General features: G+C 41.9%; 1 protein-coding gene, 1 non-coding gene and 1 pseudogene across 6 annotated transcripts in view; 2 read left to right on the top strand and 1 right to left on the bottom strand.

Annotated features, from left to right (window-relative positions):
- The window catches only part of CLCN3 (chloride voltage-gated channel 3), a 97,404-nt gene that overhangs the window by 12,907 nt on the left and 56,886 nt on the right, over positions 1-27,611 (top strand). The window contains exon 1 of one of the 5 annotated variants that reach the window (XM_075556881.1): positions 13,678-13,915. The exons of 3 other annotated variants lie outside the window; for them this stretch is intronic. In XM_075556881.1, coding sequence (XP_075412996.1) covers positions 13,837-13,915 — 79 coding nt within the window. In that variant the 5' untranslated portion in view covers positions 13,678-13,836. Of the gene's footprint in view, positions 1-13,677; positions 13,916-27,611 lie in introns of those variants that run through there. One more of the 5 variants, XM_075556885.1, reaches the window with a different exon arrangement.
- LOC142454610 (ribonuclease P protein subunit p30 pseudogene) lies at positions 3,609-5,616 on the bottom strand (annotated as a pseudogene).
- Positions 19,671-19,732, top strand: LOC142455765 (U7 small nuclear RNA). The gene has a single exon (XR_012785902.1). It is a non-coding gene; the product is annotated as a U7 small nuclear RNA (small nuclear RNA).

The raw sequence follows: 27,611 nt of genomic DNA, 5'->3' as shown, positions 1-27,611 counted from the left end.
ACATTCTTGTGCAAACACCCTAACAGGAGGAAGACATTTGTGTTACTGGGAGAACTTTCTGCAACCATCCACTGATTACAGACTTCTTTAAACAGGTTTTTCTTGAATAAACACATGCATGTTAAGAAAAAAAAAATGTCCCCCTATAAATTGCACTTGAGTGTTGGGGTCTCTTTATCTGCTAGAACAATCTGTAATTCACAGATGTAGCCTCTCTAGAGGGCTTTACCTAGAGGCAGTAAACTGTACTGCTTTTATTGTGTTACATTCTTGGCTTTATTGTGTTACTTATTTACAGCTTGCCCTCCTCCTAGATAAAGACTTGCCATTCTTTTAAAGTAATTGTCTCACGGAAGTCTTTTGTTGGCTGTGTGCACCTTGTTGTGAGCTCCCCATTTCCCTCAACCTCCCCTGTCATACCCCTTAGTAATTATTCACCAAGTAACTGCCCCTATTGATTTCTTTCTCCTGGGCTTCATATCTAGAAAATCATACAAAACACAAGACAGGAAACAAGCAAACAAGCAAAAAAACCCCCAAAAAACAAGCCCAACAATAATGTCAGAACAAATCAGAGAAAAACCTCAATCTAAAAGAAAGTACAAAACATGAACACCCCAAACAACTTTAAAATGGGTCTAAAGGGACATTAAATGGCAAGGTGTTACATTTTAACCTAATTACAGCTGCCACAATAGACTACAGCGCACTTTGTACGGCTGTCCACATCGCATCCCCAGACTGTGGTCAGAGCCGTCACTGGAGGCTTACTCGGTGTGGGAGCCTTCAGATGGATTTGGGGTTTCCACTGTCATCCAGATCCGCCTGCAAACCAGGGGTTCACAGTTTTAACTCTGACCATTCCATGGTTCAGATTTGGATTTTATTGTGGACAGTCTTTGGATCATGTTGGCTGGCGTACTTCTCCATGCGGGCTGGGTTGACACCTCATTCAGATGGCTGCTTGTTTGAAGACAAACCTTTAAGACCCTCGACACTCTTCTTTAGGAATAGCCGGACATCATTTGATTTCTTCCCCACACTTTGCTGTAGCACCCGTATGTTCAGTGCTCTCTCCATGAGGCTGAGTATCGAGTAGGGCTACATTATAAAAATGAATTGCTCATAGTTTGGGGCCGGAATCCATTCAAATATCTGGGATTATATATGGTTCACTTTCGAGACATCATTATCGTTTGTGATAGGGGACGTTATGTCATCCCCTTGGGGCATAAAACAATTCTATTGATAGTCACATTAATTTTGCCAATGGCACAGAATTTATTCATTAATTAAAGTTCTTATTTTAATAAATCATTTTATTGGGGGCTCTTAACAGTCTATAACAATCCATATATCATTTGTATCAAGCACATTTGCACATATGTTGTCATCATCATTTCCCAAACATTTTCTTTCTACTGAGCCCTTGGTATCAGCTCCTCTTTTTTACCCCCTCCCTCCTCTACCCTCCCATCTTGTTAACCCTTGATAATTTAAAAATCATTTTTATTTTCATATTTTACAACATCTGCTGTCTCCCTTCACCCATGTTTCTGTTGCTCATCATCTTGGGGGGAGGGTGCTGTACGTCGATCATCGCGTTCAGTTCCCCTTTTCTCCCCCTTCTCCTCCTTACCTTCCCCCTACCTTCATGGTATTGCTACTCTCATTATTGGCCCTGAGGGGTTTATCTGTCCTGAATTCTGTGTGTCAAGGCCTCTTACCTGTACCCAGTGTCCATGCTCTGGTCTAGCCGGATCTGTAAGGTAGGGCTGGGTCATGATAGTGGGGGGGAGGGTATTAAAGAACTAGAGGATTGGTGTGTGTTTCATTGGTGCTGTACTGTGTGTACCCTGGCTGACTTGCCCCTTCCTTGTGACCCTTCTGTGAGGGGAAGTCCAATTGTCTACAGATGGGCTTTGGGTCTCCATTCTGACCCCCCTCATTCACATCAAAATGGTTGTTTGGGGTCTTCTGGTGCCTAATACCTGATCCCATCGACACCTCGTGATTACACGAGTTGGTGTGATTCTGCTATGTAGGCTTTGTTGCTTCCCTGCTAGATGGACACTTGTTTAACTTGAAGCCATTACGACCTAATACACTATATCTTGTAATAGCCGGGCACCGTCAGCTTTCTTCACCACAGTAGCTTATGCACCCATTTTGTCTTCAGCCATCGTGTCGGAAAGGTGAGCATCGTAGAATGAATGGCGCAGAATCGAAAGCATTGCTGAGGAAAGGAAGTTATACAAGTATAGGCTGGCTTTTCAGACTGCAATATGGGAATTGTTACCTTATTTTATAAGAATTGTGTTGGAAAACTTAACCCAGTCCCCCCAACTGCCCTGCTCTTAGCTCTTCAGACTTATTTTTCTCCAAATTCAAAGAACATTGATAAGGAAGGAACATAATTTGAGTCCTCAAGGTGCCCAAGCTGCCATTTTGACACAGTGCAAATGGAGGTGCACAGATTGTTTAAGGTAGCGGTTCTCAACCTTCCTAATGCAGCTTTTCATGTGGTGGAGACCTCCAATCATAACATTATTTCCGTTGCTACTTCTTCACTGTAATTTTGCTACTGTTATGAATCGGTCAACCCTGTGAAAGGGTCATTCGACCTCCCCGGGGGTCACGACCCACAGATTGAGAACCGCTGGTTTAGAGAAAGGCTGGCCAATAGGAAACACTGCCTTCAGAAATTTATAGACCTACAGCGAAGATATATCGAGAAGCAATAGCTTCATATTTTGGTATTTCTGTTTAATAAAAGTCTCTACAGTCATGTAGCAGTACTTTTTACTTACCCATATATTTTCAGATGAATAATGAATCAAAAACAACCAACAACTTTCCATTTAATAAGTTATAACCGAAAAAGCACCTCTGCAATCCTATCCAACTTAAGAAAATGAAGTATTATTATTATTATTTGAGCTAAACGTTTAGACACTTTTAATAGAGTTCTTAGGAATGCCAATGTTAAGTTTCCAGGGGTTCCTAGAAAAAGGCAGACATTCTATTTCCAGGACATAGCAAAGGTCAGAAGCAGCAAAGAGGCCTGAGGGAAGACACGATGGTCCACGCCTCACACAACACCCCTCGAAGGCCCTGCACAGTTTATCACACCCTTTCCAAAAGAACGCTGCCTTGGTGAGTCCGTATAAGAGCAGCTTTAAAAAACAGCCCAGTCTACTAACAGGGTCAGCTCTTTACAAGGTTTTAATAGTCCTCAAACTCAGCACTTCTTGAATACTAAGATTTAAATAATAACCTCTGTGTAACAAGAAGAAAAACAGGAGTTTTTCATGAAACAAGAAACAATTTAAATAGTTTCTTACAATAGTAAGCCATTTTCTCATTAGATTACACCTGCCATAATTTATCGCTATACAAAGGATAACATCTTAACATTTCCTTAACGTCTAAATTCAGCAGGTCTTGCTTGTTATTGTAATGGGTTGAAAACAACACTGTTTTTTATAGACTATTAATTGCTGGATCCATATGTAAAGAGTAAATTAGCTAAAGGCTTTAGCTGCGTGGTAGCCACTGAGTTCTCTCTGCGGGCAGAGAAAAGCGCTGAGGGCGCCGAGGGGACCTTCTCAGCCCTCACACTTGGCTTTCTTCCAAGCTGGAAGGGACGCATCATCTGCTTCTGACGACCGAGGTTTCTTCGCCGTGGAAACAATTCCGAAAGCAGTTTTTCTCGTTTCTCCGCGGAGAAGCGCCGCCCGCGCTGCGCTTGGTGGACACCGCAGCCTTGGCATCGCTTTCAGACAGCCCAGAGAGCCACCCTACGTTTGCCACGTCATGTGGCCTGATATCTAAAGGCCGTTCGGCAGCACGAGATATAATTACAGTCTTTGCTTTGCAGAGCTGCGTCAAATGGAGGGCACTGGAGATCGTGTCCCTTCTCACAGTGGAGTCTGGTGGCAGGGCTGTAGGCCAGTTCAAAGACGTGCTTGGGTCAATTGCCACATGAATAAGGGGTCTTCGGAAGTAAAGTGGTAGTTTCTCTGTCACAGTTATGCGGGCTAAATCCACATCTAAATGTGTACGAGCAACATGAAACAGTTTCTCTGTCTTTGGGAAAATTGCAGCGGTGTCATAGAGGCGGGTCCTGGAAGAAGCGGATCTCCAAACAAGTGGCAGCGAGAGGGATCCGAAGTGATAATAGTCAGTCTAGTTAGAATTTTGCTTGGTCTTGACTTCTCCTGTGCAATTGGCAGAGTTGTGAAGAGTTCTGAAATGGCTGTTGGTTTTTCAATTTCCTGTTTCTTTTCCTTAAAGTCAATAACATGATTGATGGCAACAAATGAGTAGCCAAGGTGAGCGGCCGACACAGGGTCTTCTGCTCAGGACCCGCTCGCAGATCCAAAGCGGCAGCACCGCCATGCTGTAATCAGTGAAGTAGTAGTATATACTCCAGAAGTCTCGTGCATAGAGCGAACCCTTTCCTCTAGACCAGCGGTTCTCAGCCTTCCTCATGCCGTGGCCCTTTCATACAGTTCCTCCCGTTGTGGTGACCCCCAGCCATAACATTGTTTTTGTTGCTACTTCAGCACTATCATTTGGCTACTGTTATGAATCAGGCAACACCTGTGAAAAGATCATTTGTCCCTCAAAGGGGTTGCGACCCACAGGTTGAGAACCGCTGCTGTAGACAAAAATTACTGTTTTTCCTTGGATAATTGCTTGCTTTGTCTTATGATTTGATCGTTAAAATGTAATTACAAAAAGTAATCTAATATTGCTTATTTTGCAGGTCATATAAGAATAAGAGTAAACACGCCCTTTTCTTGCTTCTTTTACTGAACATAGCTTTTTTTGAGTCATAAATGATGTTCCATTTAGTAGATGCGAATTTTGGTCCCCTTTAAACTCCGTCATTTTTCTTTATGACTCTGCCACAGCTACCTCTTTATTTTACTGTTGACGGGTCTTTGAGCGAATGGTGTGTTTCGAATGCGACTACTGCCTCGGGAGGTGCTTTCGCATGGGGCTGCTAACTGCAAGGGCTGTGTTTCACTCTGCTGTGGTGGGCGCTATGAGCTGACCCACAGCACCTAACAACAGGGCCAGTGGGAAATGCTTCCGGTTGAGTTGTTATCAGGTCACGTTACAAAGGTTCGGCTCTGCTAAGAAATGCTCAAAGGGCCATACCGCTCCACTGTAAGCCTCATCTGAAGGCCTTCAGCTCCCGCTGCACGGGCCAGCAAGCCCCGCGCCCAGAAGTGAGTGCCCACAGGCACTCTCTTTCCATAAGCCTCAGCCCAAAGACACTCACATCCACTTTGTGAGTCAAGTTCAGCTTTCCCAAGTCAGTGCTCATTGGTAACCCTCCCTGCACACCAGCCCATTGAACAAAAGCGCCGTGGGTTGGGAAGTCCAGCACCCGGTTCCGTGCATGCTTTTGCTCCTGGTTCTACTGCTGCTCTTCTGGATCCAGGAGGTACACTGCACAGGAATCTTGGGTCCAGAGGCCACGATCCATTCCTTGTTCTTGCTGGTAATAGAATCCCTCCTCTCAGAGGGCTCATTTTATATACAGCAGGATGGAACACCAGGGAGTTCTGCTTGTAATTGCTCACGGGCTAATCCTACCAGCATCTTGCCCACCTTCTGTCTGTGGGCCAGGCAGTCAAGCTTGCCTGCTGTGTGCCATTCTGTGGCACTCACTGCCTGTGCTATTTACTGCTGCCTCTTCGCATAGGGATCCCCACCTTCTGACCAGACCCATGCAGAGAAAGGTCGTTTGGTGGGAATTAGAGACTTTGGCTGTGAGAGTCACATTAAATAATTCACTGCCCCTGTACCAAGATAGAGTCCTCTAGGCTTCACAAGGACGAGCTGTAGCAAGTCATTTCGTCCCCCCTGCCCTCCCCGCACCACCTGCCTCAGTTTCCGTGCAACGTCTCTGCGAGTCACTGAAGTGGCCGTGCGTATCTGTGATTAATTCCTGTGGATGGATGGATTCCATTTCACTGTCTGAGCAGTCCACAGTTGGTTCGCCCTTTCATCCAATGATGGACATTTGACTTGTTTCCACTTTGGGCTCTTGTGAATGGTGCTCCTGTGCACATTTGTGCACAGTGTTTATTCGGAAGCAGCCCTGATAGAGTAACAGGTAAGTACTGGGCTGGTCACTGCTCAACAGCCCACATGTGCTCTGTGGCAGGTTGATTCTGTAAAGATTACAATGTGTGTTATTCTGGGCAGATGAGAGAAACAAAATTCATAGACACTCAGGTGTATAGAAAGAGGTTTATATCGGATTAGACCAGAGCATGCACACAGAGAAGGTAATCCAGCATAGATAACCCCCCAGGGCCAACAATGAGAGAAGAGATACGGGGAGGATTAGGGGAGGGTGTGGGGAGAAAGGGGAAATCCATCACAAGGATCAACCTAGAACTCCCTCCCAGGGGGATGAACAACGGGAAAGTGGGTGAGGGGTGATGGAGGCTGATGTAAGATATGAAAATAATAATCTACAACTTATCAAGGGTTCGTGAGGGAGGGTGGGCAGGGAAGGAAGGGGGAAGAAATGGGGAGCTGATATCAGGGGCTCAAGTGGGACGAGAATGTTTTGAAAATGATGATGGCAGCACATGTGTAAATGTGCTTGGCACACTGGAGGAATGTGTGGATTGTGATAAGAGATGTAAGATCCCCCAGTAAAAGTATTTAGTAAAAAAATAGATTTGTAAGAGCTCCCCAATAAAGTGATTAATTTTTAAAAAAGAAAGGTCTATAGACAAGAGCAATCGAATATTCAGAAACACCCCAGCCCAGTCCAGATCAAGTCCACAAGTCTGACATTAGCCCATATGTCTGATACCAGCCTATGATTCCCTCTTCAACTCACGAAGCACGTGCAGTGATGCCGAATGCAGAGGGTGGACAGTCTTGTGGACCCAGTGGCGGTGGAAGCGTCTCAGCGCTGGCGTGGGTCTCCACCTGGCTCCTCCAGCTCCAGGGCTCTCGCTGCCGTCAGCATAGACCCATGTGAGTCCCGCCTCCAACGAGCTACTTGTCACCTTAGCGCCTCCAAATGAGGTCGTCAAGCTGCGATCTGATTGACAGGCTAAACTCCACCTCTTCACTCTTAATCCTCAAATTGACACCAGATCATGTAACTACCACACCGTTTCTGGGCTGTTCCACTTTGTCTTGTGGGGCTGCTATGGGCCAGAACTGACTTGGCAGGAACACGGTTTCTTATTTTGTTTTAAAAAAGTAATCTGTTTCAGTTCTTTTAATTGTATGCCTAAGAGTGGAATTGCTTGGTTATATGGTAATTATATATTTAACTTTTTGAGGAGCTGCCAAACTATTTTCCACAATGGCCGTCCTGTTTTACTGTCCCGCTAGTAAGATATAGAAGGATCCTGCTTTCTGCATAGCCTTGCCAAAACTTGTTATTTTCAATTTTTTGGTCATATTTATTATCTTAGTGGAGGCCACGTGATATCTCATTGTGGTTTGGTTTGGATTTGCCTTTTCTAAGGCCTGCTATGGAGGAGTCTTGGTGGCACAGTGGTTAAGTGCTCAGTTGCACAGGGAAAGAGGGCAGTTTGAACACAGTAGCTGCTCTGTGGAAGAAAGACGTGGCGTCTGCTTCCTTGGTTACAGTCCTGGAAACCCTATTGGGAAACTCAAATCTGTCCTATAGGATTACTTTGAATTGGAATCAGCTTGATTCATCATTGTGTGTGTGTGTGTGTGTGTGTGTATGTAAGTTTTGAAAGCAGAAAATGTGAATCTTTCAACTTTGACCCAAATTCCCATAATTGTTTTGATTCTTCAGGGTGTTATGAGATTTTATATGAATTTTCCCTTTCATTTTGCTCTTGAAAAAAAATAGGTTGTTGGAATTTTGATAGGGATCTAGCTTTGAGTGGTAGTGACATCTTAACAATATTAAGTGTTCAAGTCATGAACCTGATTTGTTTTCCCATATATTTAGGTCTTCTTCACTTCCATCTCATATGTTTTGGTATATTGTATTTTAGTTCTTATTCTTCTTATAGTAATTTCACCTTTGACCCTGGATTGTTTGAATATGTTGCTTTCCTAGTTTTTATGAGTTTTCCAATGTTCCTTCTCTTTTCGATTTCTAGCTTCATTCCCTTGTGCCCTGGAAAGATACTTTGTATGGTTTCAACTATATATTTTTTAAATAAATCATTTTATTGGGGGCTCTTAGAGCACTTAAACAATCCATACTTCAACTGTATCAAGCACATTTGTGCATATGTTGTCACCATATTTTCCAAAACATTTTCTTTTTACTTGAGCCCTTGTTATCATGGTTTCAACCTTTTAACATTTATTGAAACTTAATTTTGCTGATTTTACTTATTTGGTATTGTTTAACTTGTTTATTTCTTTCTTGTGTTTCCTATAAATTAATAGGTCTAAAGGCAAATTTTTTAAAATTAAGTACATAGAAATGTGTAGGTTTTCCAGGGCCTTTAGCTCTAGTTAGATGGGCCTTAAAGATTGATATTTGAAATTATTGCATCAGATGGAAGTGCCCTGGAGGCTCAGTGTTTATGCACATGGCTGCTGACCCAGGGCAGTGGTGAACCTACCAGGCAGTAGCAAAATGTGGCCCTCTGCTTCTATAAAGATTCACTTGGGAATCTTATTGGGCAATTCTATTCTGTTTACCAAGAGCCAAAATTAAATGAGCTTGATAGCAGTGGGCTTGGTTTGGTAGATTGTTGTCATCTAGATTGCCTACCTGGTTTGAAGATAAGTAAACAGATTCCAGAGAAGTTGTGATTATAGGATTCTACATAAAATTGAGATAAGAACCTAGTATGTAGTTGAAAGTCAAACTATCTCTTCTGAATTAAAAAAATTAAAATAATATTTTAATTGCTTTTGTCAGATATTTAATATTTTCATTAATATTATATAAAACACTTTCATTTAAAAAATCATTTTATTGGGGCTCGTACAATTCTTATCACAATCCATACATACATCCATTGTGTCAAGCACATTTGTTGCCATCATCATTCTCAAAACATTTGCTCTCTACTGGAGCCCTTAATATCAGCTCCTCATTTTCCCCCTCCCTCCTTGTGCCCCACCCCATGAACCCTTGATAATTTATAAATTATTATTATTTTGTCACATCTTACACTGTCTGACATCTCCCTTCACCCACTTTTCTGTTGTCCATCCCCCAGGGATGAGGTTATAAGTAGATCTTTGTAATCGGTTCCCCCTTTCTACACCCACCTTTTCTCCACCCTCCCGGTATCGCCACTCTCACCACTGGTCCTGAAGGGTTCACCTGTCCTGGATTCCCTGTGTTTTCATTTCCTATCTGTACCAATGTACATTCTCTGGTCTAGCCAGATTTGTAAGGTAGAATTGAGGTCTTGATAGTAGGGGGAGGAAGCATTTAGGAACTAGAGGAAAGTTGTATGTTTCATTGTTGCTACCCTGAACCCTGACTGGCTCATCTCCTCCCCATGACCCTTCAGTAAGGAGGTGTCCAGTTGCCTACAGATGGACTTTGGGTCTCCACTCTGCACTCACCCTCATTTACAATGATATGATTTTTTTGTTCTTTGATGCCTGATCCCTGATCCCTTCAACACCTCGTGGTCACACAGGCTGGTGTGCTTCTTCCATGTGGGCTTTGTTGCTTCTGAGCTAGATGGCTTCTTGTTTACCTTCAGGCCTTTAAGACCCCAGATGCTATATCTTTTGATAGCCAGGCAACATCATCTTTCTCCACCACATTTGCGTATGCACACATTTATCTTCATTGATCATATAGGGAAGGTGGGCACCCAATGATATGATTTTTTGTTCTTTGATGTCTGATACCTGGTCCCTTCTACACCTCATGGTCATGGTCACTTGTTTGCCTTCAAGCCTATAAGACCCCAGACACTATATCTTTTGATAGCCGGCCACCATCAGCTTTCTTCACCACATTTGGTTGTGCACACATTTGTCTTCAGCGATCATGTTGGGAAGGTGAGCATCATGGAATGCCAATTTAATAGAATAAAGTGTTCTTGCATTGAGTAAGTACTTATATGGAGGTCCAATGTCCATCTGCTGCCTTAATACTAAACCTATAAATATATGCACGTAGATCTATTTCCCCACCATCCTATATAAATGTATTTACATATGTACGTACCTGTATTTAGACCTCTATAAATACCCTTTGTCTCCTAGTTCTTTCCTCTTGTCCCACTATCATGCTTAGCCTTCGTTTGGGTTTCAGTAATTTCTCTCGGTTATATTGCCCTTGCTGAATCCCTACCAGCCCTCTCACACCCTTATTGCCACTAATTTTGGGTCACTTGTTGCTCCCTTGTCCCTGGGTTGGTCAACACCACCTCCTTACTCCTGCCTCCCTTTCTCCCATGTCCCACCAGAACCATTGGTCCTGTTGTTTTCTCCTCCTGACTATTCATCCAGCCCATCTTAATCTAGAGGGATCTGCAGAGATAATGACATGCACCAAAAATCAAGGCATAGCAAGAGAAAGTGACAAAAGAGAACACAACCATGACAAAAAGAAAACCAATGACCCATAAAATAATAAATTAATTTTAAAAAGATAAATTAAAAAAATTAGAAAGAAAAACCTGTAAATAGATCAGAGTCTAATTTTTGACTTCTAGGTGTGTCCTCCAGTCAAGTCTGATGGGGTGCCACACTCTGAGAGTCTATCCTTTGCACTCCCTTGGGAGCCTCTTCTGAATTTTTAAGGCCTCAAAAGTATGGTCTTCCATTTTAGGATTTTGAATTCTTAGAATTGTATGCTGAAATATGTTGCCTTCTGTCCTCTTTCGACTCTGGCCCCACTCTAAAGTGGATCCAGTTGCATAAACTGGTAATACTTAATCTGTGTCAAAGTGCCTTCTTGCCACCCAAACCAAGCTCACTGCCACAGAGTCAGTTCCGACTCATAGCAATCTTCCAAAATCACTTGTCCTTTTCTAAAGTATCACTGGGGAGCACTTTAACCTGAGAACCACTCTTTTACTGCAAGAGAAAATAGCAGCTACTGACTTCATAAGCACAAAGAATTTGTTTACTTTGACATATATATTTTTTCAAATACATTTTTCCAGAAATAATGTGGTAATTGAAAGCTTGAAAATGTAAGAACTCTAAAACTCACTGTCAATGAGTTGACGCCGACTCTTAGCAGCCCTAATGGGCAGGGCAGAGCTGCCCGTGTGGGTTTCTGAGATGGCAACTGTGTGTGGGCGCAGGAAGGCTTGTCTGTCTCCCTTGGAGCAGCTGATAATTCTGACCTGTGGCCAGCAATCCACCATGTGACCAGTGTGCCACCAGAGCTCATTGTGTAAACCTACCTCTGTGCAAATATTCAGTGTTGTATATAATTTACATATAAACACACACGCAAGATAGGATCTTTAATATAACTTTAATTTGGCTATAAAACTTCCTTACACGATCTTATGAATATACTTTAAAGGAAATATATTTTTTTATATTTGAATACAAACCTCCCTAGTTAGTGTTAGATATCAGTTTCATTTCCCTTTCTGACCAACTTGTAGATCAGGTAGAACAAGTTGAGACAGTGCTGACAAATATCCGGGACACTTATAAATTGATTTACATTTTATGTGAAGGCATGAAAGGACCTACATGGTATCATTAAAAATGTAATAATTTAAAAATGCCATACAGCATATGTTTAAAATAAAAATCTCTGGTACTAGAACATACCTAAGAACCAATTTTACCTGTAATCAATTTAGTAAAGTTAGTAGCTCTTGGTCAGTGCTTTTCTTTAAAAAAAAATTATGTCATAGAATATTTGAGAAATAAAGACAACAGAATGAAAGAAAAAACCACTTAGAGTCCTATCATAAAGGTTAATAGTTAGAATTAGTATTAGATAGAATGGCAGTAATTTTAGCTTATATTCTTTTTCTGGAAAACTTTATCTCAAATCTCACATAGAACTTGGTAAGAGGTTCTATCTAAAGTGTAAACTTTTTGAAGTGTAGAAACTTTATTTATATAAATATCTGGGATAAATATGTAAACAAATTGGGTTTAAACAATTTTTAAACCCAAAACCAAAACAGAACTTATGGCTGCCTCATTCTGACTTATGCCCCCCACCCCTCCAAGCCAATAGGGAGGGGTAGAAATCTCTAGCAGGGGTCCTCAAACTTTTCAAACAGGGGGTCAGTTCACTGTCCCGCAGATCCGTTGGAGGGCCGCACTAGTTTTAAATAAAACTATGAACAAATTCCAATGCATATTGCACATATCTTATTGTGAAGTAAAATACCAAATGGGGCAAAAACACCCAGTGGGCCAGATAAATGTCCTCGGTGGGCCGCATGGGGCCCGCGGGCCGCAGTTTGAGGACGCCTGCTTTAGAGTCTGCAAGACTGTGACTCTTCACGGAAGCAGACATGAGGTGGCGAGTTCAAGGTGCTGTTCTCTCAGTTAGCAGTGCGAGATGTACGTACACCCACTGTGCCACTAGAACTGTGCCCTCCATTGTACAACAGTTGCGAATGACCAGACTGCATTTCCCTTACCTTTCTTGCGCTCTATCGTCCATACTTGCTTTCCTCATAAACTATTTGCATATAAACTATTTGATTTAGAGTGAATTTTAGAAGCTTGTCTCTTCAATACTTGCATAAACAGATCACATGGAACCCTCAAGTCTTGTGGAATTCTTTTTTGTGTGTGTGAATGGCAGCTTTTTATTTAGCACCGAGTTGGGGTCTGGTAGAAACACCGGACAGAATGATTGCTGTAAGTTTTGAACTCTGGCCATTTATTTTAGCGTGGCAGTGGTAAACCAAAATGGATTGTGTCGTTTCTGAAGTTCATAAAAAGTTTTAGCTAAGAAATGGAGTGTATATTTTTATACCGTTTACTAAAAAGCCTTAAGCAAAAATTCTTCCTGCTGAGAGGGAAAGCTCCCTGCACAGCCCCATTTCACATACTGTGAGTGTCCTGGCGGTCCCTGCTTTCTTCTTCCAAAGCTTAAATGTCTGACTAGCTAGTGTCTGGAGGCAAGGGAACTAGAGGCTGATGGAAGGGATTAGGGAGATTAGAAAACCCACAAACAAAAACCAATTTAACTGGTGAGCATTTTAATCCTAACAGCCAGACTGCTGGACATTTTTGATAAGAACACACTTTAAAAAGCTAGTCTTTACTTTGTCATTCTGTTGTTATTTCTTAACCTTATCTTTATGAACCACCATCACAGTGTCATATAAAATAAGTATTTTTAAATGATTTAAAATGCACCAAATCAGAGTGTTGCCCATATGTTTCCGTATTGGAAGTGAAAAAGAGCATAGTCTCGATCCATAATACTTTTTCACATTTCTGTATTAAGTACTCTCTTCCCCTTACAGTGTAACAATCCTAAAATAACGAAACAATGAGCCTGTTGTGTTCCTGTGGTTCGTTGCCGTTGGTCGAAGAGAAACTGCATTGCTGAGTGCATTGAAATCCTCACACCAGCCTTGCTGTTCTACTCGAGCTTAGTCATCATTTTTGGTAGCAGGACCCGATTAAATGGCTCTTCCGCCTGTAAACCCTGCTAGATTGTAGCCACTAGCAACCAGGCTGCAATCATTTCCCTTTGATGACATCATTGGCTGTGGAAGAACCCAGTTGCTTCAGCCAGCCGAACTGCTGTTCCAGTCCCCATCAAACATGGCATCTGCAGCAGGGGTGGACGACGTGCTGCCGGCCGTTTAAGCCAGCCAGCGTCTCTCTCTCTCTCTCTCTCTTTTTTTTTTTTACCATTTCTTTTTAAAAATTCTAATCATGGATGCTTCTTCTGATCCCTATTTGCCTTATGACGGGGGAGGAGACAGCATTCCCCTGAGGGAATTACATAAAAGAGGTAATGCCATTCCCGCGCTGTGAATTCTCTGTTGGTATGTTTTTCATGCTGCTGGTGTTTCTCTCGCTTAAACCGCTTCTCCGCCGTCCTTTTGACACTGTGCTGCTGTTGTTTGGTTGTCCCGGGTGTCAGAAGGGGGAAAGCAGCCTTCCGAATGGTGGAATGGTTGTGCAGTCGTCCCTGATTGTTTTCTCTGTGCTGATTAGTATTGCTTCAGATCACAGCAGCCTCTGCTCCGACTCCATCTTCTGTGTGAAAAACCCTCTTTCTATTTAACTACAAAAATGAATTCGTCTGGCTTTACAGCTTACGAAGTCGTGTTGGTTGGCACCACAGAATAATGCTTTTTCTCCTCTAGGAAATTTATATTTCCTTAAATTGATAGAGAGATCAAATGTGTGCCTGTGTACCATTTTATTTCATCTCCTGCCCATGACCATGTCAAAGTAAATTTGTAGTAGAAGCTGTAACTGTATTTTAAAGTATTTCTAAAAATAGCAGTAGTGATGCAAATATTTAATGTTTGTATTGTATTTGAATTTTAACTGATTAGCAACTATATTCCCTTTTACAGATTCTTTGTAAAAATGATTAGTATGGAAATATTTACATTGCTTTTTCACATCAGAAAAATATATTAACAGTTAATAGTTCATGAAACCAGCAAAATACTCATCCATTCATATCGATGCTTTGGCAGGCACTGCCTCAATCTAAAACTCATGGCATGTTAACCTGTTCTTTCCTCATTTGTCTTAAGTTGATTATTTTAAAATTAGGTTAGTTGACATACCTTTGTGGTTCTAAAATATTTTTTGAACTTTAAGAAAAATGTCTTACCTGGATGCCTTCATTTATTAAACATTTAAGTTTAATTACTGCATGGTATTATAAATGAACTTTATGATTTAGCCGGAACTTTTTTTACATATCAGAATAACAAAGTGCTGACTTTCTTAAACATTGTTAGACTGTTAATATTTAAAATATGCTTTGTATTTTGAGAAAATTTCAAATTTAGTAGTAAGTTCTATTATAATTACCTTGATACATGTATTCAAATATTTGTTGGGACATCATACCTATCATTCTAAAACAGTTGTAACACTAGTTATAGTAAATAATTTTAACACTATTTACTTAGAGTATTCTATAGTTAGTAAAGGATTGCTTCTCAGGTTTTAAAGAAACCTTTATCAGGTTTACCTTATGTTACTGAACTCTTACAAAGTTGCCCTGTTAGTCAAAATCTATATGCGTGCATACTTTTAGGGTATTTTGGAAGTTACAGAAAGGCATAAAGAAGAATAAAATACTTACTACCCAGAGTTTTGTTCTTTCGTTTTTTTATATTGTGATCCTAAACTCTCCTCTTTCGATGTTCCCACCGCTTGCTTTCTGGGAAGGATTTCTTTAGACAGGAAGTAAGGTGAAGGAATAGTGTCTGCTCAAATATCACAGTACTTGTTAATCATTAGTTCAATTGTGCAACAAGAGCAGCAGTGTTTTCTCTTGTTTTTTTGTTCTTTTACAACATCTATCCATTGATAATAAACCACAAGACCTGAGTTTGAGAAAGTTAAATCCCCAGTGTGAAACTGGATAGTCTTTGACAGCCCCGCTCTGTATAAAACATGCAGTTCCAAAGTAAGCCATAACTTACATGAGAGGACACTTGGCTTCTGATATTGCTACCATGAAAATACCAGCTCTTATATCTGTCATACTTTCACCCTTGGCAGCCCAAATAAGTCCCTTATCCCCTGAGGAGACTTACTTGGTACTATAAGCCGATGTTATTTCAAAGTAGCATTGCGTCCTTGTGGCACAGATCTGCCAGTTATTTGCTTTACTTGACTGTACTGTATCACCTAGAGTTCACGGTAGTACCCTCCTCTCTGTGGGTAGAAGATTGCTTGGTTTTCATCAGTTATGACCCATTGTAACCATGAGTCTACACAAAGAAACCAGATGGTAGAGATTGGCAGCTAATATAAATCAAGAAATCAGCTTCCCCGTGAGGACAAAATACAATGGTTAGAAATGTCTTTTAAGGTTGGTAAAGTGTGAAGAAACAAGTAACTAAAACTGTAAAATTGTGCAATAAGCTAAAACCTTGGATCTATTTATATTTACTGTATCCTTGAGCTGTAGAGCTTGGAGTTGCCTTTATAGGCTAAAATAGCTTCCTTACTATTTTTAGGGTGAGGTGGTACATTGTGAACTACTGAAGTAAATAATAGGCTTGAAATATAAGTTGATTAAAATAGGATTAATTATGCTGTTAAGGATTTGATTAAGATGACATTTTAGAAATGGCCACCTTTTAGGGATAGATTTTCTATGTAGAAGCTATCACGTTTTCATAACATGCTCCCAATTTTATCAAAATAGAGAACTTGAATTACTTGGATCATTAAATTTACACTTTTTACTTTCTTCTTAATTCATGAAGTTGTGTCCTTGTAGGACAGCTCCACCAGTTAGTTGGTTTACTTGACTATACTGTATTGCCTACAATTTATGGTAGTATCCTGTTAGCTCTGGGTAAAAGATTGTTAGTTTTTCATAATTTATGACCCATTGAATGTAGTTTTGGGAGTTTTGATTCTTTATCCAAGCAGTCGTGGTCAGAGGTAGGAGTCTTACCTTCCAGGTAGGAGACGTCAATTAGACTACTGCCTAATGAACCTCAGCTCTAGCCACCACCTGTCAGTGGAGGCTTGTGTGTTGCTGTAGCGCTCAGCCAGTTCCAGGGCAGCATGTCAACCAAGACAGGGACGGGGAAGAACAACTGGGCACCCGCTTTCTGAAAACTAGCCAGTGAAAAGCCTGTGGATCACAGCAGTAAGAACTTCAACTGCTCCTGGAGACAGCCTATTATTTCCCCCATTTTACATGGGGCCACCAGGAGCTGGTGTCCTACCTATGGCAATTAACTGCAATGTCATGGATTCGGTGGCAGTTTGTTTTTTTGGTGGTGGTGGGGCGGGGCGGGGGGGGGGCGGCGCATGGTAAGAGGGTAGGGGTGGGGTTGAGTTTCCATGAGTGACTTTTAAAAGGTATTTTAAACGTTATTGCATTCAGAATATTCATTGAGTTCTTATCTAGAGCAAGCTTTGTTAAGGATGTTGGTGACTGATGGGGCAATAGTAATAGTCAACAGAATTTAGTTTGGCAGATATGATTCTAAATACTTTATGGCATTAGTCATTTACACGTAGCAAGCCTTTAATCCTCACCACACTCTTGATTTACCCTGACGGTCAGTTTCTAGCTAATGAAACCGAGGTCCAGGAGCACTGAGTGGTTTAGTGGTCAGGATTCAACTCAGGTAACGTGGCTCTTGCTCTCACTATGTTCATTGCTGCTCCGGTCTGGCAGGGAGGGGCACAGAGCTCACTGCCATGTGGCTGGTTGGAACTCACAGTGACCCCATCCTAAATTTAAAGACAAAGAGACAAAGCCCAGAGGAAGTGGCCACATTTCTCCAAGTGGTGGAGGTGCTGAGTGCTGAGGGACTTGGGAGAGGAAGAGGTCAGTCTCCATGTGATAGTGTTATCAAAGAAGGCAGAGCCTTTGGAACTTGGGTGGGGATTTGATAGGGCTTTCTCAGTGGTGAGAAAGAGTGAGTAATGCTAATCAAGGAGCTCTCCACTGTTTATTCCTGGAAGAGGCTTGCATCAGCATTGGAAGGCAGTTTAGAAAGCTAAAAGGCACAGGAATTTCAGATCTGAGGAGAGACCTGAATGGCCCCCCACGAATGGCAGTAAACCCCACAAGTGATGCTTACTGTTGAAATAAACATTTGGAGGCTTAGTCTTTCAAGTTCTAACTGTAATCATTTCTTGGCATTCCTTTAACTCTGAACTACAAATAATGCGTTCTTATTTCTGTTACAATAGATGAATTGATTTTGCTTCTCCTCAAGGAAATTTTGGAATTGGATGATATCCTCTGGCTTAAAGAATATTCTGCTGACTGTTTATAAAATAATTTTAGGATTCAAATCCTTATTGAACTTATATTACCCCTAATGTTTTAGCCAAGTAAACAATAAAATCTTTCTTCAAGAATACTTTACCTTAGTATCTATAAATTAAAGGAACAGGATTTTTCTTTTGTTTTCAGAAGGTTCTTGCATAATATAGAGCTTGTTATAAAATTTATATTGTTCACAGTGGCTCAGTTTAAAGTCTTTAATAATATCTGGTTTATCATAGTCATCTGCTTCCTAATCTTAATGCCTTATTACTAGCTCCATTCTCTAAAAATAACTGACACTTTACTATGATTAATTTTAACCCACCTCATGACTTGTCATAAGTTAGGAATGCTGTGTATCAAGATTTCAGAATGAAAGCAGATCTCCTGCCACATAGATTAGGTTTATAATTTTTGCCCTCTCCCCCCATTGGAGTCTTTTTCATACCTACATAGGCAGCTTAAATGATACCTACTTTTTAAAATAAACATATTTTAATATGTAGAAGTTTTGATGTAGCCCTTTGCAACTTTAATTAGGCCAGAAAATGAATTTACTCTCATTTCTGTCAATTTATTGCTGTCGCTATTTAAGAAAGAAAACTTCACAAATCTCTTCTTGTAATATGCAAATCATCTTATATGCACAGATAATAAACAAATAGGAATTTTCTCCCACTTATACCAAAACCAAACTCATTGTCATTGAGTTAATTCCAATTCATAGGTATCCAATTATTTACTTTATCTTTATATCTAAGGGATAGAGCCTTTAATTTTGAACTGAATTTTGAAGTGGCAATGCATGGAACAGAGAGGAAAATACTGAATGAGATTCAGGGCTCAGCATTGCTATTGACTGGTTGTGTGTTCTTGGTGAATCCTGGAAATGTGATGTTAACTTCCGAGTCTTTGCAACTTAAATACCAAAACCAACTCACTGTCATCGAGTGAACGCTGACTCATGGCGAGCCCCAGCTCAGTCTTTGTCCTGCATGCTACTTAGATCGATAACAATGAAATATGACGGGATTACAGAAAAAATAATTATGGCTGTATACTTCTTCTATCATCTATTTACCCAGCATACCCTTAATTGATAACCTATGTTAAAGGCCAGTGCCCATCATTCCTTTTTATTCTTTGATTTGGGAGTCATGTTAACTTTTTGGAAATTCTGTTGTGAATTTACATTTACTTCCCCTTCCCACAAGTGGATGACTCTTCCTCACCGAAGGCAGGGAGGATCTGATGAAGTGAAATTCATTATGGAGTTTCTATTGATTTCTCTGTAACTCTTACCAAACGATCGGTACCTGCAAAACACCACTGCCATGGATAGGCCCCGATTCGTAGTGACCCATTATAACATTTCTGAGCCTGTAGATCTTATGGGAGCAGACAGCCTCTCACCTTTCTCCTGTGGAGTGGCTACTGAGTTCTAACTGGTGACTTTGCCATTAACAGCCAAATGTGTAACTCGCCACAGTGGGGCTATACAATACTAGTCGAAGGGATTGATCGGTTAGAGAGCCATCTCAGAAGCAAAACAAAACAAAACACTATGCATCAAGTTATTTGACTCAAAGAGACCCTGTTGGGTAGAGTGGAACTACCCCTTTGAGTTTCTGAGACTAAATCTTTAAGGGAGTAGAAAGCCTCGTCTTCCTCCCAAGGAGCAGCAGATAATTTCAAACTGCTGATCTTGCAGTTAGCAGTCTAATGTGTAACCAACTCTGAAGCAAAGAGAGTGTCCCACAACCTTTCATGATAGTGGTACAGCTCTTTTAGAATTTGTCTAGCAGGTTTTCTTGTTTTCTCGGAAACTCCCCCCCCCCAAAAAAAAAAAGAAAGAAAGAGCCAAGGTTGGAGCATATTTGAGCTTCTTGCCAGAAGTGTTGGAGGCACCAGAGCAGGGAGACCAGAGACAGATTGAGGCAGAGCACCAGGCTTGCTTTCTGGTCTGTGGAGTTCGAGGCCAAGGAACCACGTGGCTGAGAGGCTCCAGACCAGAGAGACACTTGACTGCCAGCCGAGGAGAGTGCTGCTGTGGACCAAAGACTGTGTCCTTAGTGTTTTATGATTCTGACGATGGTAGCCTGATAATTTCCTTAATAAACCTCCATAATTTCAACAAGGAGAGTAGATACCAGGAGGATTAGGGAAGGGGCGGGGTGGGGGGGGAGCAAGAGGGAATCTATCACAAGGATCAACCTTGAACCCCCTCCCAGGGGGACAAATAATGGAAAAGTGGATGAGGAGCAACAGAGGACGATGTAAGATATGGACAAAAATAATCTATAACTTATCAAGGGTTTGTGAGGGAGGGTGGGCAGGGAGGGAGGGGAAAGAAAGTGGGATCTGATATCCGGGGCTCAAGTGGAAGAGAATGCTTTGAAAATGATGATGGCAGCATATGTGCAAATGTGCTTGACCCATTGGAGGAATGTATGGATTGTGATAAGAGATGTAAGCGCTCCTAATAAAAGGGCTTAAAAAACAAAGCCATAAACCCCCTCCATAATTGTGAGTACGCCGCCTGTGAGTTCTCTGTGGCCATCGCAGCGCCAGATTGAGGGGGGCGGTGGGTGGACAGAGAATTGGTGGCAGCGGGCCTTGGGCGCCTGTGGAGGTGGAAGAAGTCACAGGTAGCCTCCAGGCCATTTTCTTCCGCGGGAGAAAGAGAGGCGCATTGAGGATTTTATTTCCTGCCCTTAGTACACCAACACTTCTCATTACTCAAAGAATACATAGATTTCCAGATGCTGCTTTTCTTCATAATTAAAAGAAAGACATAGTCTGTGTATGTGTGACAGGATGATAATCTACACCATGAGCTTAAATAGCAAAGGGTCGTCTTATTTTGAGATTGATACCAGAAGTAATTCGTAGCAGTGTTATTAAATAAATATATGCCCACTTTCCTCATGTAAAGCCATTATTTTGGCACTCTGCAGGAGACAGAAATATTTCTCCCAAGTTGTCTCCCCCAAATATATGCCAAACTTACCTGCTTGCTACATGTGGCAGAGGACTATACACTTGGAGGTCAATGTAAGGAGGTCAGGGGTTATTCTCCCTAAGGGTTATCAGCCATCCAGAGCAAGCAGTCACCACTGTTTATCCCACAAGTAAGGCCCACTCCCTTCTGATAAGGATAGTAGTAGATTATTTCCCTGAAGGAGAGCCCAGGGAGGTCAAGCCCAATCAAAGGTGACCAAGGTTAGGCCACTGTCTGCCCTTCTTGTCACATTTATACCCTTAGTCCCTCCCCTTCCTATCCTGTGTACACCTCTAGCTCATCCCCTTCCTGTCACAGTTATGCCTATTGTACTGCCCCTTCTTGTGATGTGTGGTTACCTGCAATCAGGCGCGCCCTCACCCCAAGTAGTTATAAGCCTTGGTTAGCAATGAACGTCTCTCTCTCTCCAGCTCTTGCTCTCCCTGGCCCTCTCGACCCATGTGGTGCGTGGACCTGGCTGTTAAGATCATGGCCATCCAGGAGGTGACCATGCTACCATGAAATGTGTCTGACTCCATTATTTCAATCTCTCTTCTATCTCTCATGCTCTCGATGACCGTACAATTGCACCCATCGAACCCACAGTTAGTTGTGGGGGGCTGGCCTTTCCCCCAGAGTACTCCCTTTGGAGAAGGGACAACAGGCTACCGCTGAGGTATGACACTTTAAGGTGCAACAATTAAGTACTGTTTTTCCAGCTAAATTCAGCAAACACACGTTGAAGGCTGGAATTGTGTTTCTTGGGGTCTGTTCGAATTCACAGCAACGCTATATAACAAAGAAGAACTGCCCCATAAGGGTTCCAGTCTATGGGAGCCAGGTGCCCGGCCCGCCCTTTGGCTCTGCTAGGAAGAAAAAAGAAAGGGATAGCACGGAGTGGGTGCCAAGTAGGCTCAGGATTGTTGCTAGCTTTAGTTATTCTTAGGCACATTTCTCTACGGTGTATGAAATATTTATTGAGGGGTATAGCCACATTAAAAAAATTTAAATACCAGTTTCGAAGCTTGTACCTGGACGGGTGTTTCATTCTCTGGGGTGAAGGATAGCCTTCCTGGAAAGTCTCCTGGGGCTGCTGTGGTCATAGACCTCTCTCTCCTGGAGCTGGAAGAGCTTCGTGCTGCCAGGGAAGCTGTGCATGGCGTCATGCAAGGCCGGTAGCCTGAGACGGCCTCCGTGGTGACTATAGGAGTGCGGTGAGGTGCTGTCTGATGGCTGCAGACACAGCATTCACCATCACTGTCATTGCTCTGCTTGAGCTGTGGTTGCAGCCACTGCCCACTGCTCCCTGCGGGTTTTCCGCTTTGTCTCTGACCTTCCGCTTTACCAAGCATGATGGCCTTCTCCTGAGACTGTCTCTTCTGACACTGCCCACAGTGCGCCATCCTTGTTCTGAGGAGTATCCGCGCCGCACTTCCAAGCCTGGTGGTTTGTGTGGTCTGGCAGCGTGTATTTTGTCAGCACCACAGTGTGACTGCATCGATTCACCGAGGGAGGGCTTCCCTCTTATCTTTTTTGTGTGTAAGAGATTTTCTTTATTCTTTGATCTTATTTTACCTTTGACATAAAAGTTACCCTTTTAACCATTCCAGGGTATACGATTCTGTTGATATCGTTGTTAGATGCCACCAAGTTTGTTCTGACTCTTAGCAACCTTGTATATGACTGAACGAACTCTGCTGGCTCCTGTGCTCTCCACACAATTGTTCTCATGTTTGAGCCCATTGATGCAGCCGCTGTGTCCATCTAACTCAGGCGTCCACAAAGTATGGCCCGCGGGCCACACGTGGCCCCCTGAGGACATTTATCTGGCCTGCCGGGTGTTTTTTGTCCCATTTGTTTTTCTACTTCAAAATAAGATGTGTGCAGTGTGCGTAGGAATTTGTTCACTGTTATTTTTTAAACTATAGCCCAGCCCTCCAACGGGTCTGAGGGACCGTGAACTGGCCCCCTCTTTAAAAAGTGAGAGGACCCCCGCTCTAACTTGTTGGAGGTCTTCCTCTTTTTCACTATCCCTCTTCTTTAGCAAGCTTGATGTCCTTCTCCTGGCACTGCTGTCTCCTGACAGCATGTCCAAGCCTGGAAGGTGACGGCTCGCCATTGTTGCCTAGGGCTTCCATTTTCATGGCCCAGGTTTTGCCCGCACATGAGACAACTGAGGCAGGATGGTGTGGATCAGGCACGCTGTAGGCATCACACTGACATTGTTTTGAAGATGTAAAGGGGTCTTTTGGCACAGTTTTGCCCAGTGCATTCCATCCTTTGATCTCTGCCTGCTCCTTTCGTGGGGGCCGATTTTTGATCCAAGCCAAATGAAATCTTTGGCAACAAATCTCATCACTGTTTATCCCGATAATGTTTATAGGCCCAGGTTGGGAGTTTTCTCTATCTTCAGGGTCAGGTGTAATCCATACTGTTGTCTTTAGTAAGTGCTGAATGTGACCTTCATTTGCATCAAGCAAGGTTGGGTCATCTGCACAGCAATTCAGGGTGTTTGTTTTCATGTAGCCCAGCTCCTCATGTTATTTGTTCAGCATGTGGAATGACTAAGCCAGGTGAAATATTGATACAAGCCTGCTGCACATGTGTTCCAATGTTAACCCCCACACTCACCCCTCGTTCTACTCAGACTGCCTCTTGATTGATACATAAATTAGGCATGAGCGGGGGAGGTTGCATAACTTGTCTAAAAGCAGAGCGAGCGCATGCGTTTTTGGGGAAGGCACCACCTAGCCATTTTTACTGACTGAGAGTGTCCATACATCTTAAAATACACAAACAAACAAGCACTAATATTTAATTTTTAGACTGCCTTGCATAGTGGTAAGAGATACCTTTGGAATTAAACTGACAGTTTGAGTAACTGGCTCACTCTCTTTTCCTTTTCTGCTAATTCATAAAATGAAGATAGGGTTGTTGTGAGGATTAAGTGAGCTAATACAAGTTCAAGTGTGAAGATTAATGCCTGACGCCTAGTAAGTACGTAATAAATGTTATTGTTTTGTTGTTATTAGAGAGGAGCAAGGTCATAGCATCTGACCTCTAGGTGGGAAAAGCAGTTTAATTTTGAGGCCCAATTTATCCTCCTTTTTCCCCTTTTTCTCTGGTGGCATGACTTTTGTGCTGTCGGGTGGAACTGTCCCATTGGGTGTTCTTTTGGCTGTAGCATTTACCGAAACAGATCACCTGGCCTTTCTCCCACCAACCTGCTGAGCGGGTTTGAACGGCTGGCCATTCCAGGCAGTAGTTGAGGGTTTAATCATTATGCCAACAGAGCTCTTGGGTGAAACCATTTTCTAACTCAGAGTCATAAAGATATACTACTATGTTTTCTTCTAATACTGTTGTAGTTTATGTCTTTGATATACTGTTTTGGTTCACTTTGTTCCTTTGTAAATATAACCAGTTTTCCCAGCACAGTTCGTTGACAAAGACTATTCTTTGCCCATTGGGGAAGTTAGTTTTTTGAAAGATTAATGAATAACTTAAAATTTAATTATTAAAGGCTTTCTGCTTAAAGTGTAGGTATAAGTAAGGGATTTATATGTCCATGGGTGAACTTTGCAAAGTTATTTAGTGGGGGGAGGGAGAAAGAAAATAAAATGTTATTTAACTAATAAAGTTATTTTTTTAAAGAAAGCCACAGGCCAGTTACAGCATATTGTTTTGTGGATCTTTAATTTTTTATTTGTTGAGGTAAGAAAAAGTGTGAAGTTTGACATTTCCATTGTGTAATGCTTGACCACGGACCGCGATTTTAGGAATTGTTCCTGTGTTCATACCAGACATTCCGTCTTATCTACTAAACATCTAAGGCAACCTGACCACAGGGGTCAAACTCTGCTGCTACGGAAAGGTCAGTGGTTCTGGTCAGTGGTTCCCTCCAAAGGAGAAAGGGGCGACAGATGGCTTCTGCGAATCACAGCCGTGAAAATCCTAGAGGGTGGTGAAGTTGGCAGTTGACATTGCCACTCCATGGCAGGGGTTTTGAATTTTGATTTGTAGGGTCACTGTGAGTTCGAATCAACTTGACAACATCGCCCCCAGCCCCCTGCCCAATATCCAGCGGTGGAGGAACTCGGCACACACATTTGTGATCTCTCTGTTTTTGTCATCTTGTCAATCTTTTGGCCAATTTTAATACTGTCTGAGTGATATAATGCAGCCAGATAGTTCAACAGTGTGTTAACACCCTTATTAAATCCCTTCTGGATGTTTCTCTACCAATAATCCGGTTTCCTTGTCCCCTTATTTCTTTGCATTCTATAGAGTAATTGCTGACCATATGGTTTCATTAGATGATGTTTTAAAATGCACACAGTATTCACTGGTAACACTTAGGAACCGATCTGTCAGGGAGGGAAGAGGGCTTGTTTTGATTCAAGGTGTAAGGAGTGTATCAGGCAATAGTCTTAGGGAGTCTTCTGGTCTTAACCTGCCTAGTAAGTAGCCCAAGGAATTGTTAACCAAAATATTTGAGCCAAAATATTAACTTATATTTCAGTGATTTCCTATTATGTTGTAGGTATACTACTAGATGCTTATATTATTTCTTTCTAGTTCATGAGCCATACTGTAAGAGCATGTGAGGAAGCCTCAGAGTGGTTGATAAGTAACTCATGCTGGATCACAGAGCTATTGAGTTAGTAGAGATGGAATTTGACTCCGGGCCATTCTGACTTTAAAGCACATTCAGATCACGGAACTTGTCCAGTAGACCGGATGAGGGAAATGCCTTTTATTCTGTTGTTGCTGTTTCCCAGTAGGCAGTAGGCCTAGAATGGGAGCCACTGGCATCTGGGAGTGAGCCTTTCAGAAAGAAATTACAAAAGAAAAAAAAATTTTTTTTGCTCTAAATTTCAGATCATTGTTTTTCATAAACTATGCTCTGGGAAATCTAGGTAGCAGAAACTATTCTCTAGCTTTTTGAAGATTCAGCCCTTAAATTAGTTGGCACTGATTGCCCTCACACCTCTGGGCTCATGATTTGTCTTCCAGGAGATGGCATTTAATTGGTCTAACTTGGATCATCGGCTGATCGAGCTGTTTGCTGAGGAAGTGCGGGTGGGGTGAGGTGGGGGTGGGGGACTTGATTGGGCACCCTTGCCATGACTATATGCAGAGCTAAAGATGAAGACATTTCCCCCAAATAATGGGGTGCTCACAGAAAGAAAGAGCTACCCAGTTGGCCAAAACAGTAAAGGTATATTATACAAATAAAACCTGAATTTGATTGTAGGTTATCTCAAATTGATTAATAAAGTGATTTTAATTTTGGCACTATCACTGCTTTTTAATATTGAGTATCTGGAGGAGGGATCAGGAAAAACAAACAAACAAGAAAAGACTTAAAAGTTGTAAAATTACTTGAGAAAGAGGATGACTGAGCAAGTGTATACATTTTCTTTTCCTTTATTTATTTATTTTATTTTTTTTTCTTTTCCTTTTAAAAATTTTTTATAAATCCTTTTATTGGGGACTATTACAACTCTTATAACAGTCCAGACACATTTTCTTTACAGGTGCTGTTAGTAGGGCCCAAACTAAGCCAAAGGTTTGTTTAAGTAGTATGTTTCAACAATCAAATATAATAATAAAAATGTTGAAAATAATTTACATGCATTTTTAATAACATGAAATGTTTTTTAGAAAGTATGCTTCGTCCGGGGGGACATGGGAGAGAGGGAGGTGGGGGGAAAGGGAGTGGTGTTAACAAGCTGAGGGACAAGGGAACAACAAGTGATCCAAATCAGTGGTGAGGAGGGTGTAGGAGGCCTGGTAGGGTGTGATCAAGGGTAATGTAACCAAGAGGAATTGCTGAAACCCAAATGAAAAATGAGCATGATAGTGGGACAAAAGGAAAGTCAAAGGAAATAGAGGAAAGAACTAGGAGGCAAAGGGCATTTATAGAGGTCTAAATAAAGGCATGTACATATGTAAATATCTTTATATATGAAGATGGAGAAATAGATCTATGTGCATATATTTATAAGTTTAGTATTAAGGTAGCAGAAGGACATTGGGCCTCTACTCAAGTACTCCCTCAATGCAAGAACACTTAGTTCTATTAAACTGACATTCTATGATGCTCACTTTCCCGACACAATCGCTGAAGACAAAGCTGGTGAATAAGCAAATGTGGTGAAGAAAGCTGATGGTGCCTGGCTATCAAAATATATAGCATCTGGGGTCTTAAAAGCTTGAAGGTAAACAGCGGCCATCTAGCTCAGAATCAACAAAGCCCACATGGAAGAAGCACACCAGCCTGTACGATTGCAAGGTATCAAAGGAAGGGATCAGGTATCGGGTATCAAAGAACAAAAAGCATATCATTTTGAATGAAGGGGAGTGTGGAGTGGGAACCCAAAGCCCATCTGTAGGCAACTGGACAAATTCTTACAGAAAGGTCTCGGGGCGGAGATGAGCCAGTGAGGGTGTGATGTAGCAACCGATGAAACATACAACTTTCCTCTAGTTCCTAAATGCTTACCCCTACCCCTACCCCACCCCCACTATCATGATCCCAATTCTGCCTTACAAATCCGGCTAGACCAGAGGATGTACACTGGTACAGATAGGAACTGGAAACACAGGGAATCCAGGGCAGATGATCCCTTTAGGACCAGTGGTGAGAGTGGGTTGGAAAGGGGAAACCGTTTACAAAGATCTACATATAACCTCCTTCCTGGGGGA

The sequence above is a fragment of the Tenrec ecaudatus genome, chromosome 8, assembly GCF_050624435.1.
Source record: "Tenrec ecaudatus isolate mTenEca1 chromosome 8, mTenEca1.hap1, whole genome shotgun sequence".
In the NCBI taxonomy this organism is placed as follows: Eukaryota; Metazoa; Chordata; class Mammalia; order Afrosoricida; family Tenrecidae; genus Tenrec; species Tenrec ecaudatus.
This window is presented reverse-complemented; position numbering and strand designations above follow the sequence as displayed.